Here is a 16,163-nt window from a genome sequence, read left to right as displayed (position 1 = left end):
TTGTACTAATGTTAATTTCTTGGTGTTGATACGTGCACTATGATTATATAAGATGTTACCATTAGAAAAGCTGAATGAATGGCAAGTGGAAATTCTTCATGTTGTTTTGCAACTCTTGATTGCACGTCTTATTTCAAAATTAAAAAAAAATTAAAAGAAAAGAAATCTGCCCATGAAAAACAGCTGAAGGGGTGTGGGGGCAGATGGTAACCTGTCAAACAGAAGCTTCAAGGAAGTCATGAGGGCTGATTTTTAAAAATATGAAGGGATACCATGAAGAGGAGAGATTCAGTTGGCTCAGTATTGGTTTAATTGGTAGAATTAGGACCAAGTTAGCAACTAGTCAGAAAAAATTGCAGCTCACTAGGAGATATCATAGGAGACAGAATGTTCCAAGGATGGAGTGGGTCATCTCGGGAGATGGTTTTGTATGACTGGAAGTGAATGAAGCAAGGGCTCGAAAACCACTCCTCAGGTACATTCTAGACAGGTTTTCTAACACCCTGCTCCTCAAAATGTGGTTCAGAGACTAGCATTACCCACGGCAGTATCACATGGGAGCTATCAGAAATTCAGAAATGCAAAATCTCAGGCTCCACCCATACCTACTGAAGAAGAATCTGTATTTTGCCATAGTCTCTAGCTGATTCATAGGCACAATGAAGTGTGAGTAGCACTGCTATAGGGGAAACTGAGACCATGGCCTTTGAAGGTACCTCCCAATGTGGTTCTTATATCATGGTAAAATTATGCATGACTCCAACATGTACTCAGTCATCAATTTGGTTTGATATTTAACTTTTAAACCACTTATGAAATGCTACATCTAATGATATAGCCTTTGAATAAAATATATTTGAATACTATTAATAAAACTATAAAATCAAAGGTCTGCTTAACTTAAAAGTAACTTTAAAAGTAACTTTAAAGTTTCTGAAGAGTACAGCTCAAAAATTACCTCTTCAAAGTAAGCTTTATCACATTATTTTTGCTATTATTTTTAAACTCTATACCATATTTGTGCCTTGTTTCCCACATACACATTTCCACTTCTCAAGGCAAACCCTAAATCAATCACACATTACATACATAAATAGAATTAAAATTCTTATCAGAACGGTAGAAGCTTCACAGGGATTTAATATTGCTTTAAAATTATTTATGCAAATGTGAAGTGCATAAATAACATTGCTACAAAAAAGCATGTCACACACGGATCGTAAATAGCTTTTACATTTCTTATTAATAATGCAAAAAATCAGAAAATACCTTCTGTGTTTTTTAAGCCATAATTTTTCCATGTAGGATAGACTATCTTCTTTAAATTCAATCATAAGTGGTTCTGTCCAAATTCTCAGATTAGTTTGTACTTCACATTCTTCCAATGACTCTATAAAAATAAACATAATATGCATAATTAAGGTAACCTAGTCTACAAATTACCACATCTTCTCTCAAGATATAGAACTCACCATTTTTGAGGCAAATGTGCTTTGATATTTGTCTGTGTAATCAATAGTTCTAGGCTTAAATGATGCAAAAGTGTTAAATATTGGTGATTTATTATATTACTGTATAGATAGTTTTCTTCAATAATTTCTTGAAATGAAAAAAATCTTATGATTCACAAGGTTTTTTAAAGCAACTAATTATTTTACACGATAAAGATAAATACAAATGGATTCATTATATATTCTATAAATGCACACACACATAAAGGTATGTGTTAGAGCCACTGACAATAATATTTACACATTATGGGAAACAGAAAATAAATAACTCAAAATGGCACCTGGAGGAGACAACTGTCCTCATGAATTTATATCTACATGGCAACTTACTTCCAGATGCTTAAGATGTTTCTGAAGTACTACTAAATTAAAACCACCATTCAAAGATATTTAAAACTGATGGAGATTTCTGGGAAAGAAAGCAGCATAAATACAGAGTTACTAGTCTCTCCACCCTCCTAGATATTAGCCCTCTCTCCATAATGACCACAACAGGAGGAAAAATGTGGGAGAAGATAGAGAAGTTGTAAAGAGGGAAACAATTATTTTTTTATAGACTGAAACTAGAGAATAATCCCAAGCTCATACTGCAGCCTTTAATAAATAGCTTTTAGAAACAGCCAAATGCCAGCAATAGGAATAAACCAAAAGAATGTAAGTCACCCACTCCTATTCCTCCCAAAGTGTAGAGCAGTGCTGAAGAAAGCAACTGGAGGATGTTCTGGGAACCACCATCAGAACGCATGAACTGAAAGAGTAGGAGTCAAGGACAAGTGCAAGTCATAGAAAAAAGGAGAGCCCTCCACTGTGAGTCCTCCTTTTCATAAGAAAACAAAATATTTCCCGGCAGGGAAGCCGAAAGAGAAAAAAAATGAGGACTCACTTTTTTTTCTGTCCACGTCATGGAGAAGAGTCGCTTGGCTTGAGAGATAACCCCCAAGTCTAGAAGGGTGATGAGGAGGAAGGAGATGAAGCAGCTGACCTGGGACTCACTCTTCTCCCATCACCAATGGCACATTCCCAGGAAATAAAGATGGCAGGTAGCCTGGGTTAACTTGCTTGTGAATATGCTAATAACTAGACTTTCTGGCAAACAGATTAATGATATTTTCTAGAAAGAGAGACTTTAGCTACGTAATGCATTCAGCAGGATAAGTTTTGTTTCAAATTGCTTACATAAAACAAATCTAGGGCTTCCCTGTTGGTGCAGTGGTTGGGAGTCCGCCTGCCAATGCAGGGGACAAGGGTTCGTGCCCCGGTCCGGGAAGATCCCACATGCCGCGGAGCGGCTGGGCCTGTGAGCCATGGCCGCTGAGCCTGCACGTCCGGAGCCTGTGCTCCGCAACGGGAAAGGCCACAACAGTGAGAGGCCCGCATATCACAAAAAAAAAAACAAAAAACAAATCTAGAACACATGGATTCATGAGTCATGTCTCCCTGAACAATGCCACACAAGCTATGGAACTGAGGTTCTGGTTTGCTCCCTTGTTTAATGGTTCTCTAGCTACCTTTTGTGTGAAGTTGTGTAAGATGTCCCATTGTTCATATTGAAGGGATGATGGGTATTTTCCTTAATAGACAATGCTTTTAAAAGTCTTAAGGTAAATTTGCCCAAGGTATTTAAGGAACAGCCAGGAGGCCAGTGTGGCTGAAACAGAACAAGCCAGGGAGAGAGTAATAGGAAGTGAGATCACAGAGATAGGGACTTCAGATTACATTGAACCTTCTAGGCCATTGGAAGTATTTGCCTTTCACACTGAAGGAAATGAAATTACAGTTCACTAAAACGTAATCAAGTTAGAAATCAATAACAGAATTACTAGAACACTTGAAAATTCAAAGCTAATGGCCAAGAAACACAGGAAAACATACTCAATGTCATCTATAATGAGGTACACAAATGAAATATACAATTTCATCTCTATCAGACCCGCAAAAATTTTTAAAAACTGACAGTTAAAGTGTTGGTGATAATGGGAAGCAGCCAAACCATTTATATACTGCAGAGAGGAGTATAAACTAACACAAATACTCTGGTAAAAAAAATTCAGGTTAACCTAGTATAGTTAAAGACACAGACACCCTATGACCCAGCTATTCTGCTCCCAGGAAGAGACACCTAGAAATGTGTACGCATGTGTATTAGGACACCTGTGCAAGAATATTCAAAACAGCAGTGTTTGCTGGGTAGGGTTAAGGGAGTAAGTGATGTTGAAGCACTCAGAAACTAAAAATAATGGAAAGCTGTTACCAACCCTAGGCTTGAGAGGACAAAGTAGGAGAAATTTGTAAGAAGTCACTGAAAGCAACGGCTGTGGATGAAAGGTCATCTAAGTGCTGCTCTGTAACATAAGTAGAAAATGCAGTCACTGCAAAATCTCAGCACATCAAGGAGAGGAAAAGTAAGTACTTCTACCTCTTTCTTACCCCAAATGGGAATCAACCTAAACAAACATCAATATTTAAACAGGTAAACAGTGGTGTAGTCATATAAAGAAGACTTTTAAGCATAAGACTCTTAAGCAGGGAAAATGAATGAAATACAACTATGCACATCTTTATGGGTAAATCTCAGTAAATTATGTTGAATAAGTTAAACAGGTTGAAAAAGAGTACATATACTAGTTTTCCATTTACACAATGTTTAAATACATGCAAATTTAACAATATATTGTTTAGAGATACACACATGCACTAAACTGCAAGGAAATCAAGGGAATGAAAAAATACAAATCCAGGCTAGTGATAATCACTTAGAGGGGAGGGAAGAGGAAGAGAACAGGTTCTTATTGTTTTGTTCTTCTCCATAAGGTATATAAATTTTATAAATGTTCTTTTTATCTACTTAATATCTTAGGGAAAGGAAAATATTTACAAACACATACATATAATATACACGCACATAAACAATCACATTTATAATACTCTGAGGCAAAATAAAATCACATATTATATCAACAGAAGTCCTCATCTTAATGATTTCTCCATGGCAACCACACTGTTGACCTCATTTCTTTACTTAAAAACACTGTCCTCCATGGGTTTTTATGATAATACACTTCACCAACTTTCCTCCTATATCTATGCCACACTTAGTCTTGTTTGTAGCCTTGTCTTTCCAAGCCACTAAATGTAATTCCTCTCTAGCTTGTTGTGCTACAACCTTGCTCTCTGAGGTCCAGCCATGCACATCTACCTTCAGTCCCATTAACACGATATGCTCTCTTCACCATGGAGCCTTTGTACATTCTAATTTGTCTCCACTCTCCAACTCATTTTCTAGCCTTCAACTTGAATCTTGGCTTCTTAGAAATCCCTTTTTAATTATCAGTCAGGGTTCTAACAGGAAAGAAAAAACTCAAAGGGGTAATTTGAAGAAGATCAAATGAAGGGACTAACTTATAATCATGTTAAGGTTAAGGGAACAAGTGATGTTGAAGCACTCAGACACTAAAAATAGTGGAGAACTGTTACCAACCCTAGGCTTGAGAGGATAAAGTAAGGCAAGTGTTGTAAGTAGTCATGGAAAGCAATGGCTGTGGATGAAAGGTCATCTGAGTGGAGCTAATGATATATGCAGACAAAGCAGTAACTGCAAACTCTCAGCACATAAAGGAGAGGGAGAGTGAATACCTCTACCTCTTTCTTCTCACCCTTCAATGTTCTGCTAGTGTCTCCAACTGGTCAAACCCAACCAGAAGCCAGAGAACAAGGGAGTTCATGTGATGCAGCCTCCAAGGATCAACCTCTAGGGGCACAGAGTAGGGCAGAAATGGGAAAGAACGGATCCGGAGAGACAGAGTCTACTTAGTTTGCATCTAAGCATCCATTTGTCTGTCTGTCTCTTCCTCTGAAAACAAAACAAAACAAAACAAAACTAACTCATGTCTGAAGCACAGGGAACACAAAGTTCTACAGCCACTATGTATCAGAGGGAGATTTCAATTTAGTGATACTCCCAACTAAATTTAAATATTAGATACCAGTAGTATGTGTCATATTAGGTATCAGGAAAAAGAGAGGAGAAAAAAAACAATTACTCAATATAAAACTTAGCTGCCATCGTTCTTCATTTTGTAGCTGGTTTTGAAGCCTACCTTGATTTGTTTATCATAGCTTCCTTCTCTCACCACCCATTCTGTTTACCTTACTGTCTGCCAACTCCTTTTACCTGGTAGAGTGACTAAAATCTTCATTCTCAAAAGATTCAAGACCATAGAAGCCCTCTTTTCATTGGCTTGCCACATTTTTCCAATGAACATTATTACTGGACACAGAAAAATTAAGTATGCCACTGAATGGTTTGCAGATGAAGTCTATCTTTTCTTTGTTGCATGATAACAATCTAATTGTTCCTTCATACTTGTGCTCAAACAACATGGTCAGTACAGTGACCCTTCCTGACTATTAACTCAGTGCTGATGAGCCCCAAATGGCAGTGGGTAGTCTCAGCTTCCAGTTTAATGGAAGTTTTGCCGGAGTTTCATGTAATATAGAGCCCCTTGTAGGAAAAGCACCCCAAACTCACAAGATGTTGTTTCTCAGCTGGAACCCATACTGAACCTTCAGCAGGCCATTCCACAAAACTATCAAGCTAGCTGGATAGTGCTGCACATGGTAAGAAGAGTGAATTCCATGAGTATGAGCTTATTCCTATACCTTTCTCATAATAAAATGAGTGTCTTGATCTAAGACACTCACTGTGTAAGACACCACAGTGACAAATAAAGCTTCTGCTGGCAGATACACTACAGGAAGAGAAGGCAAATCCTTTTCTGAAATATGTAGCTTTTCCCATGAGGACAAATTACTGCCCTACCCATGATGGAAAGGGTCCAATATAATCATTCTGTAACAGATACTCCCTGTTCACAAAATCCACTTAGCATCATGCCATCAATCTAATGGGCAATAGCTTTTGTGCAACAGCAAGACAATCAAGGTTCTTTGGGACTATATAATGCTAGAAAGCTGGAGAGCTAATGTAGGTCTGAAGCAAGACTGTGAAGGTATACTGTAACCCATATGATATCAAACGATCTCTGGCTATATTTATTAATAGAAATAAAAAAGAATACATCTGATATGTCAAGGAGCAGTAAACTATAGCCCTTGGGCCAAATCTGGCCCACTGCTTTTGTATGGCTTTCAAGCTAAGAATGGTTTCTACATATTTTAATGGCTGAGAAAACATCAAAAGAAGGATAATATATTGTGACATGTGAAAATTATGTAAAACTCAAATTTGTATCCATAAACAAGGTTTTATTAGAAAATAGTCACACTCGTTTGTTTATATATTGTCTTTCATGATACAGTGGCAAAGTTGTATGGCCCTTCTGAATGGCCCTCAAAGCTTAAAATATTTACTATCTGTCACTTTACAGAAAAATCAACCCCTAGGCTAGGTCAATAGCTGTCTCCCTCCTCCAACCATGGAGAATGTGTTGGTTTTCTCCAGCAAAGACACTACATCCAGAAAAGCAACTGTGACCTGTATCATCATCATCGGATCAAGTTTACTCTAATCTGTAGTCATTTTCCAAGATCATTGGCTTTTGTACCAAATAAGTAAGGTAAATGGAAATATAATAAAAAGCAGTATTCCTGCATCTTTCAGGTCTTTGATGCTGGCATTAATCTTTGCAATCCCCAGGTATTGCTTCTGGCATGGTATTTTATTAGCATGGACATTGGCAAGGGAGGGAGACAGTTCTAGGGTCTTCTACTTACATACTACCATAACAACCTTCATGCCACAGGTCAGACCATCAACACAGGCATTATTCCTGTTACTAAGTATATCCGTTTCCAAGAATCAAGACTGGAAAAATAACCACATAATGGTCCCACAGTTCCAATGCACTATGAGACAGAATAAAGACAAGATTCTATCTATCATTCCACTTCCATAAATCTCTAAGACTGACTGGTGGATTATGGTGGTACTTAGGGTCTCCAGGGTGTCTAACTGTCAGTTCAGACCCAGAATCTAATAACCCCTCTGAAGGTCTGGGCATTGCCTTTCCTCAGTGCATGTTTATCCTGGTAAATAGCCATAAATTCTGTAGTGAAAGCTTAGAGGAAGATTCATAGTGTACCCTGTGACCACACTACAAAATCCTGCAAAAGGACCCAGCCTCGACCTCAAGGGGCTTTAGATCTGTGGTGTGGCTTAGGGCTGAGAACTTTATAATAAACTCTGAATCCCCAGTATGGTAGCTCAAGTTGGGTCTCTGTGCGTCAGGATGGAAATTTTCTACTCAGATAGGAAAAACAGGAGTCTATACAAACTTTTTCATTCTTATGTACTCCAATTAGTACCACAGATCTCTGTGAACTGAAACAATCTAATTACTAGTCTTCCTTGCCCCTTATTTTGGTAATTTTTCCACTATAACTTTGATAATGATATGCCAACATCTGGCCTCTACTATTCCAGGTTTCCATGATTCCTTTGAAATCAGGCAGTTCAATTCCATTTAAGCATCTTTATCCACAATCTTCAGCCTATAGAGGAAAGCTACAACATATCAGTTCTTCTATTATTTTTAAATACTATGTCTTCAAAGTGGACAATCAAAAAGGTATTTCTATAGAAGACTTAATCCTTTTCAGAGTAAAAAAGTAAAAAATACATCAAAATGTGAAAGCACAAATAAAAGAGCACATAAAATAACATAGTCAATGAGAGTTATGTTGATGTACATGCTAAAACAGGGTATACAAATAAAGTCTTGGAAGTATTAACAAAATTGATGTATCATGAACAAATGTAGGAAAAATATTTGAAAGAGAGAACATTATTTAGTAAAAAATCAGATTTTATTTGGGAATAAGGTGTGTGATATCTTGACATTAGGAATTACACTATGTTACAAAAGAGGACTAATCAGGAGAGGTCCTTCACTGGGAAAAAAATGAAATAAAAATCATAAAATTGAATGCTGTCAACTAAGTTACATGATTTAAGTTTATTATCTGATACTTTATTTTTAATGAAAAGCAATTGGAAGCCTCAACAAGATTCTGAGTAATAAAATTAATAAATTGAATACTTCTAAAGGTATGATTTCCCTCAAAAGGTACTGGGAAACAAAGAGAAGACACTGTACACTTCGGTCATCCAGATCTTCAATGTCTAGAATATGGGCGTGAAAATTACCAAGGAAAAATAAAAACAAATATTTCTTCAAAAAGAAAGAAAAACAAAAGACAAATTAATTATCCCCCTGAACTTCACAGCAGTCCCTGAAATATATTTCTCAAGACACATACAAGAAAATTCTCTATTCCTCTCATCTCATAGATCGTCCTGTTTTATGTGTTGTAATTACAGTTCAATATAGGAATAGTTGTTCTGACAAAACTTTCTGCTAGAAGAGGAGCTGAGAGAATCGAATTCTCTATTCATTTGACAGCCTGAATTTACGTAGGAAACAAAGGCAAATATATCCCCAATGCCCAATTCAGGGGGTTATAAATATTAAACCACTAAACCAATGGTCATAGAGTGACTACTCCTTTGAAGAGTTATATCAAACTACTATCCCAATGTTTCAGTGTTTCTGAACACTGCATTTATATTCATGGAGAATGGAGATAAAATAAATTCAGCTTTATTTTAAAGCATTCATTTTATTTAAAAAAAAAAAAAGCGGTACCTGGTTTTGCTGCATGTAACTTCTGTTTCTCATTGTCATCATGATGCCCAGTTCTCCATTGCTTTAGAACTTCTTGAAAGGATTGGGCAGAAGCTTGTTCAACAAATGGCCCTTCACACAAGGGCCTATCTCCTGTATTTGTACATTCTTCTTTTTTTGTTGTTGAAAGTTCTACCTAAAACAATTAATAGTGTATCTAAGTATGCTTTACTAAATGTTTTCTATCTTACAATACAGGTAGCATTAATTACTGAGCACTGTGAATCACACATTATTTTTAAACTTAGAATAGAATGTTTTTAAGTTGTACTTATTTATGTGCTTTACTGATTTCTTTAAAACTATAGACAGTTTTAAACGGTCTCTTCAGAAAGTACTAAAACTAGAGCCTACAGGACTGAGGGTTTATCATTAAGTTATCCACCAGTGTTTTCCCTGGAAAGCAGTGATAACCTTGTATCTAATCCTATTTCTCCAGTCGCCTGTTCCCTGCAACCTCCCCACAGCAGAAAGAACAGTTTCTTAACATGTAAATCTGATGTCACTTCTCTGCTCCAAACCCTCCAATGACTCCCTGTGAAACCCTCAGTTCCTACTAGGACTTACAAGGCTGTACACAACCTTGCACGCCCCTGCCTTTCACTTCACTTCCTTTAATTCTCCCCTTCATTCACTCTGCTCCAGCTAAACTTATCTTCTTTCAGCTCTAGGAACTCATCAAGCATATTCCACTCGAGGGCCTTGTGCTAGCTATATCCAGAGTCTGGAATGGTCCCTCTTCATATCTTCACACAGCCATTCCACTCATTTAACTCGGTCTTGGCTCAAACATCACCTACTCAGAGAATAGGTGATGACGCTACTGATGACCCTAAAAACAAAGCCCCTTTCTCCCCAACTTTCCAATCTCTTATCTGCTTTATTTTTCTCTCAATAACCTATCTCCATGGGAATTTACTCTACATGTTTGTTTATTGCTGGTCTCTCCCCATTAGAATGTTAATAGGATCAGGAATGTTGTCTGTTTCCTCAGTGCCAAGAGTAGTGCCTGGCACAAAGTAGGTGCTCATTAAAAGTTAGCTGAATGAATGGACAAATTAATGAATGCAGATGAAACACTGCCTGCTTCTCAATGTAATGACGGGGGGAAAGGATGAATTCCGTACAAAATATAGATCCACTGTGAACACACAGAAGAAAATAAAGGTAGGAATTGGCAGTTATCCAGTGAATCAGAGAAAACAGCCAAATTAGGAAACTAAAGCAAAATAAGTTCCTCACCAATGCTGAATTATCAAATGTGGATTACCTACACTGATGAAATTGCTAAATCTCCATGTGTATCTTCTAGATACAACAGTAGAATCCTCTGTGTTCAGCCCTTAATTGCAAAAAACCAGGCAGATTGTCAGAGGACAATTGAGAGAAAATCGTTAAATGTATGCATATATAAAATTCAGTATAAACAAAAAGCATCTGGAACCTACAGACACTATGCTAGTCGTTGACACAGAAACACAGAAATAGAAATAGAAGCAAAGAGCAGGAATTTAACTCAGATAAACAAGAATCCTATGGACAAAAAAGTGGCAGGGTCAGTACTCCAGAGTGAGAGAATGGTATATATGTTAAGGCATGGAGTTAAAGAACACAGTGGCATGGAACTGTATGCAGTTGTGTTGCTATAGCAAAAAGTGGGATATGAGAAAATATAAAGGGTGGAAAGACAAGTAGGGGCAGATTGTAAAGGATCCTGCCTGCCATCCAGAGAAAATTACACTTAAACATATTGGAAATGCAAACCTACTGAAGAGTCCCACCCAGTAGCTACTGAAGAGTCCCACACAGTAGTGTGGGAGAGAAAGAAATTGGAGAACAGTGAGTTTGGATGCAAGGAAACCAATTAAAATTTACATCCATTTCTCAATATCTATCAACATTACAAATGCATAACCCTCTTCACCTAAGAATTTTAGGATTTTATCATATGGATATACTCATATATATGCAAAACAATATTTTTCAGAATTATTTTTATACTATAGTTTATACTGGCAAAAGACAAAACAGTATAAATGCTTATCAGAGAAAACATAGTTTAAAGGTTATTTTATATCCAATACATGGAGTATTTTACAACCACTATATAGAATGAGAAGGCTGTGGAATACACTTATATGGAGAGCAAAACTACTGTTTAGTGTAAAAAGCATGTTTGCAGAGCAGTATGCAACATACTAATATTTGTGTTAAGAAATACATACATACAAAAGTAGAATAATCATTAGCTTCTAGAAGGGGAGAGAAGAAAATGCACTTTTCACTTAATAGACCTTCTGCACTTTAAGCAAAAGCTAATTTCAGTATTTGGAATAACAATAAGAATAGAAGTGACCAAATATTCAAGAGTTTTCCGACGGTTTTAAGATGAGATGTGGTAACTGATTGGATATGCAAAGGAGAAAGAGAAATGACTGTAGAAAATAAATGTTCCTGGGCTTCCTTGGTGGCACAGTGGTTGAGAGTCTGCCTGCCGATGCAGGGGACGCGGGTTCGTCGTGCCCCAGGAAGGGAAGATCCCACATGCCGCGGAGCGGCTGGGCCCGTGAGCCATGGCCGCTGGGCCTGCGCATCCGGAGCCTGTGCTCCGCAACGGGAGAGGCCACAACAGTGAGAGGCCTGCGTACCAAAAAAAAAAAAAAGAAAGAAAAAGAAAAGAAAAGAAATGTTCCTGCTGGCTTGGAAAGCTAGAAGAGAGGCTGCCACCAACAGTAACATCCATAGGTTTTGGAGAAGACATGATGAATTTCGTTTGGAAATACCTCTGTCTTAGAAGTAGGTGGGAAGGTATTTACAGGTACTCAGTAAGCAATATGTGAATGCGTGTGTATATGTATGCTGCACTCGTGAAGATGCACTGAAAACTCAGTGCTTAATACAAAATGAGTTAAGTATTCTGGTGATTCTAGCAGCTTTCCAGGGCAGCTCCTTTCCAAGCAATGAATCAGAGACATTTGCATTTTACAGCTATGCCTATGGAATACTTGGCTTCCACGCAGCGGTGGCAGGATAGGAAAAAGCCAGAGGATAGTACATTGGCTCTTAAATGTTTCAGCTCAGAACTGTCATATTTCACTTCCATTCAGAGCACATCAGGACCCTGCCCGATTCTACAGGGGCTAGGAAATTTGAAGGAGCATATGGAATCCAATGCTGTGCATCCATTACCCCTCTAGGCTACATGATACCCCACAAAATACGTTTTAATATCCCCACTTTCCAGAAAAGGAAACAGAGGATCAAAAGGCTAAAGTAAACTGCCCGATGTTACAAAGCTAGAAAACCAGAGTCAGGATTTCAAACCCAGGTTTCAGTCTCTAAAATGAAAGTTCTTTCATGAACTGCACCCATTTCCAAGGATATCCACTGGCTTGAATCCATAAGAAAAGTCCTAAGACAGATACCAGGCTTTAGCACCATTTTGACTCTTCCAGGCATGCTAATTGCTTGGTAAGCCAATTAAAAATCAGATTCCTGGGCCCAACCTAGATGTAAAAAAAATCGAAGTTTGAGTGGCAGGCCAGGAATGCACATTTTTTACAAACTTACCCAGTGATTCGGATGCTTATTGCAGTTGGAGAACCTCTGCTCTTCAGCACAGAGTACTACCAAGCATATGAGGGGGATACTTCTTTAGTGCGTGCACTGTGTACAGGTGCACACCTGAGGGTCAACAGCAGGGATGCCCAACCAGGACCACTCACCAGAATGACTGAGCAGGTGTTAAAACCACACGTCTGGACCCACCCAGAGACATGCTAAACTCAGTCATGTGTGTTTCTCTAATGTTTCTCCAGTTGATTATAATGTGCATTCCTGGATGAAACCACTGAATTAATGGCTTTAAGTTAAGACCAGGGGTGGAGGGTCTATACAGCATACACAGTTACCAATGGGGACAAGAGGCAGCATTTATTTTAGGGATTAAAAGAGCAGGCAAAAGAGTAGCTCTATAGCTTTCTAGTAGAGCTAGTTACTTAAATCTTCTCTGGCTTTCTCATCTGTTAAGTGAGATAATAATGTAAAACTTATATGGTTATTTTGATTATTGGATAAGATAAAGCAATTAAAGGATTAAGCCTAGCATACAGTGTTTAATAAATGTTAGCTGTTGATTTATCACTATTTTTATTGGTAGGATAAATTAGATAAAATGAAAAAAAAATTAGATAAAATGGCAGGCATGAAGGAGAAACCCTTAAACCACAGCCTCTGGGTAATGGTTAAAAGCAGGTAATTTGGGGTCATAAGGCCTGGGTTCAAGCTGAAGTTCCACTATCAATGATATCTTGGGCAATTAAAAAAAACGCTTTGCCACTATTTTCTCATCTGAAAAAAAATTTAAAAGGGTAAAAAGAGATAATACACGTAAAATATGTAGGATGCTGTCTGGCACATAGTCGGTCCTCAGTACATTATTATTCTAATAAGACTGTAACTCATTCAGTGATTATTCACAAGCACCCTTGGCAGGTCTATTAGTGAAATTCATGCCAAACTGCTAACCTTCCTGGACAATTCAAGTATAGTTTCTCCGCTGTAAAGAGGGCCTACTACCATAGAGCCTGTTTTCTTTCATTTTCTCTGAGCAAAGGTTAGGAACTCACGGGACTGAAGTTCAAGTCTGATTCTGTCACAAAGTAACAAGCTGTGTGACTCTGACCAAGTTACTATTTCTGAACTACAGTGAAAAGGCGAGTGGCATCTAAAAGAATGAGGATTATTAATTACAAGGATCAAAATTTGAGGAAGTTTCTTTCTTGCTAAAGAATCAATACAACAAGTCTATTATTAAAACACAAACATGAGCTGATGAAAGCTTATCATCATAGGATCAGTAATCAATCTGAATGACCACACAATTTGGTATAAATCTGATTTTAAATAACTGTGAAATTGCCTGTCACCTAAAACACTTGGCAAGGTTTTGTATTTTTAGCCTCTCTGAGATCCTGATTAATATAAAATTGTTATATTGCATTGTGGGTTTTTTTTTATATTTCTCCCAAATATTCATTTCCTGATGTGGTGAAAATGCCTGGAAAGCAATATGATCAAAGGATCATTCATCAAAAAACTAGTAGCCAGAGAACTCAAAGCAATCTCTTTAAAAGGATTTTTACAGTGAAAGTGTTTCTGATTAATAAAAAAACAAATTCATATTAACCAACAATGTGATCAAATAATCTCCAAAACTCTACAGCTCTAGCTGAGTATATGAATGACAGTTTCCATGATCATGTATGACAGCAAATGTCTACTATATTTTCCTCAGCTTACCTCAGAGCTGCTCCCCTGAAGAAGAAGAGATTTGGTTTTATGCTGACTTTCACTAATCCCTTTTGTAGAATGATTCTCCCCTTTGGGTTCATCCGGATTAACCTTCTTTATAAACTGATGGGCAACATCCAATACATTGGATAATATTTGAGATTTTGCCTATAAGTAAACAAAATAGGAATAAAAAGCCTAATATGTCAGCTTAACTAATTTAGATATATTAAATCCTGTTTTCATTATTCTATGACTAATAAAATTCAATGCATTTTATTTAGTATTTAAAAATACAAATTGCCATTTACATCAACCATATAATAGTGACAGCTGCCATCTACTGAAGGGCTAGTTTGAGCTCATACTATCCTAAGTATCTTAAAAACATGTCATTTAATCCTCAACTCTAAAGCATAACTATTTTTATCATTGTTTTAGGGATAAAGAAAGGAAAGTTTTGAGGGTTTAAATAACTTGCCCTTGGTCACATGGTGAGTGGGTGGCAGAGCTGGGAAGTGACCCCAGGTGTGTATAATTCTAATGACTCCTAGCCTTTCCACTATATCGACCCTAAATAGGTAGGTGTGCTATTTTGCGCACATCCCGCTAAAGAACTAAATATAATCTAGCGGGAGCCTGAATAAGCCGTAATGAGTATTTTGTTGGTGATAAAACATCTTTAGAAGGTATCAACTACTCAAAAGTGCACATCCAGAAGTGCCCTAGCAAACTCCAAGTTGTTCTTCTCGCCATGCCTTTGCTCATGAGTTTCACTTACCAAGAAGGCCCTCCCTCCTCTATTATCTTCTTTGCTGGGCACACTCCTACCTCTCCTTCTAGATTCACCCCAAGTTACTCCCATGGGTCCAGGCACCTCTCCCTGCCGCCCTCCCACAGATGCATGAGGCGCCCATTCTCTGCACCCTCTTTCTACACTGAGGAGATCCCTACCAGCCCACACAGTATTGATTTTATATCATCTTTTGATGTCTGTCTACACCATAAAAGTTCACAGAAGGAAAACATCATGTCTTCTTCAATCTTTGTGTGGTTACCACAGTGCCTGGTAAATAGCATATGGCAAAATAACATAAAAATAAGGTGTTGGGGGAGGGAGAGGGAGAATTACAGAATTAAAATAAATAACTGGGAAACAAGAATTCAAAAAGCCTTTTCAAGTGCCTTCAGAGTAGCCGGAAAAGAACAGGCAAATCTCAGGAAGGCCCTATTCTCTAAAGGACTTCCCATCAGCAATAAGCCTGGTTTGCCCAAGGAGACCCTGCAGGATTCTGGATCCCATCTGAGCTTGAACCAAACAAACTCCAGAGGGAAGATGCAGACACTTCGGAGACTCTCTGAAAACCTGACATTAGGAACACAAGTAATAGGTCTTACTTCTTAGCAAATGTTCTCAAGATAGAGCAAAACTTCAGCAGGGATCAGAAATGATTATTTTATACTCTCCCATGAAAATGTGCCTATTTTAAAATTTTCATCTAGCTACCTATTTAAATAGCTAAGACTACTTTCCAGTTATGATCTTTAGTAAATCTATTAAGATTCACTGCAATCTGATTCTGGAATAAATCAGTGAACACCAAATTAACTAGTGTTACTTCATACTGAATTAATAAATTTATCTATGAAAAGTGAC

At 37.6% G+C, this 16,163-nt stretch overlaps 1 protein-coding gene across 1 annotated transcript in view; it reads right to left on the bottom strand.

Annotated features, from left to right (window-relative positions):
- The window catches only part of ZBBX (zinc finger B-box domain containing), a 103,926-nt gene that overhangs the window by 38,218 nt on the left and 49,545 nt on the right, over positions 1–16,163 (bottom strand). Inside the window, exons 7-9 of the mRNA XM_060010004.1 lie at positions 14,516–14,674; positions 9,176–9,350; positions 1,270–1,390 (exon numbers count right to left, since the gene is read on the bottom strand). Coding sequence (XP_059865987.1) covers positions 1,270–1,390; positions 9,176–9,350; positions 14,516–14,674 — 455 coding nt within the window. The remainder of the gene's footprint in view (positions 1–1,269; positions 1,391–9,175; positions 9,351–14,515; positions 14,675–16,163) is intronic.

This window comes from Delphinus delphis, chromosome 4, assembly GCF_949987515.2.
Source record: "Delphinus delphis chromosome 4, mDelDel1.2, whole genome shotgun sequence".
Classification (NCBI taxonomy): domain Eukaryota; kingdom Metazoa; phylum Chordata; class Mammalia; order Artiodactyla; family Delphinidae; genus Delphinus; species Delphinus delphis.
Note: the sequence above shows the minus strand (reverse complement) of the source record. Positions and strands in the feature narration are given on the sequence as shown.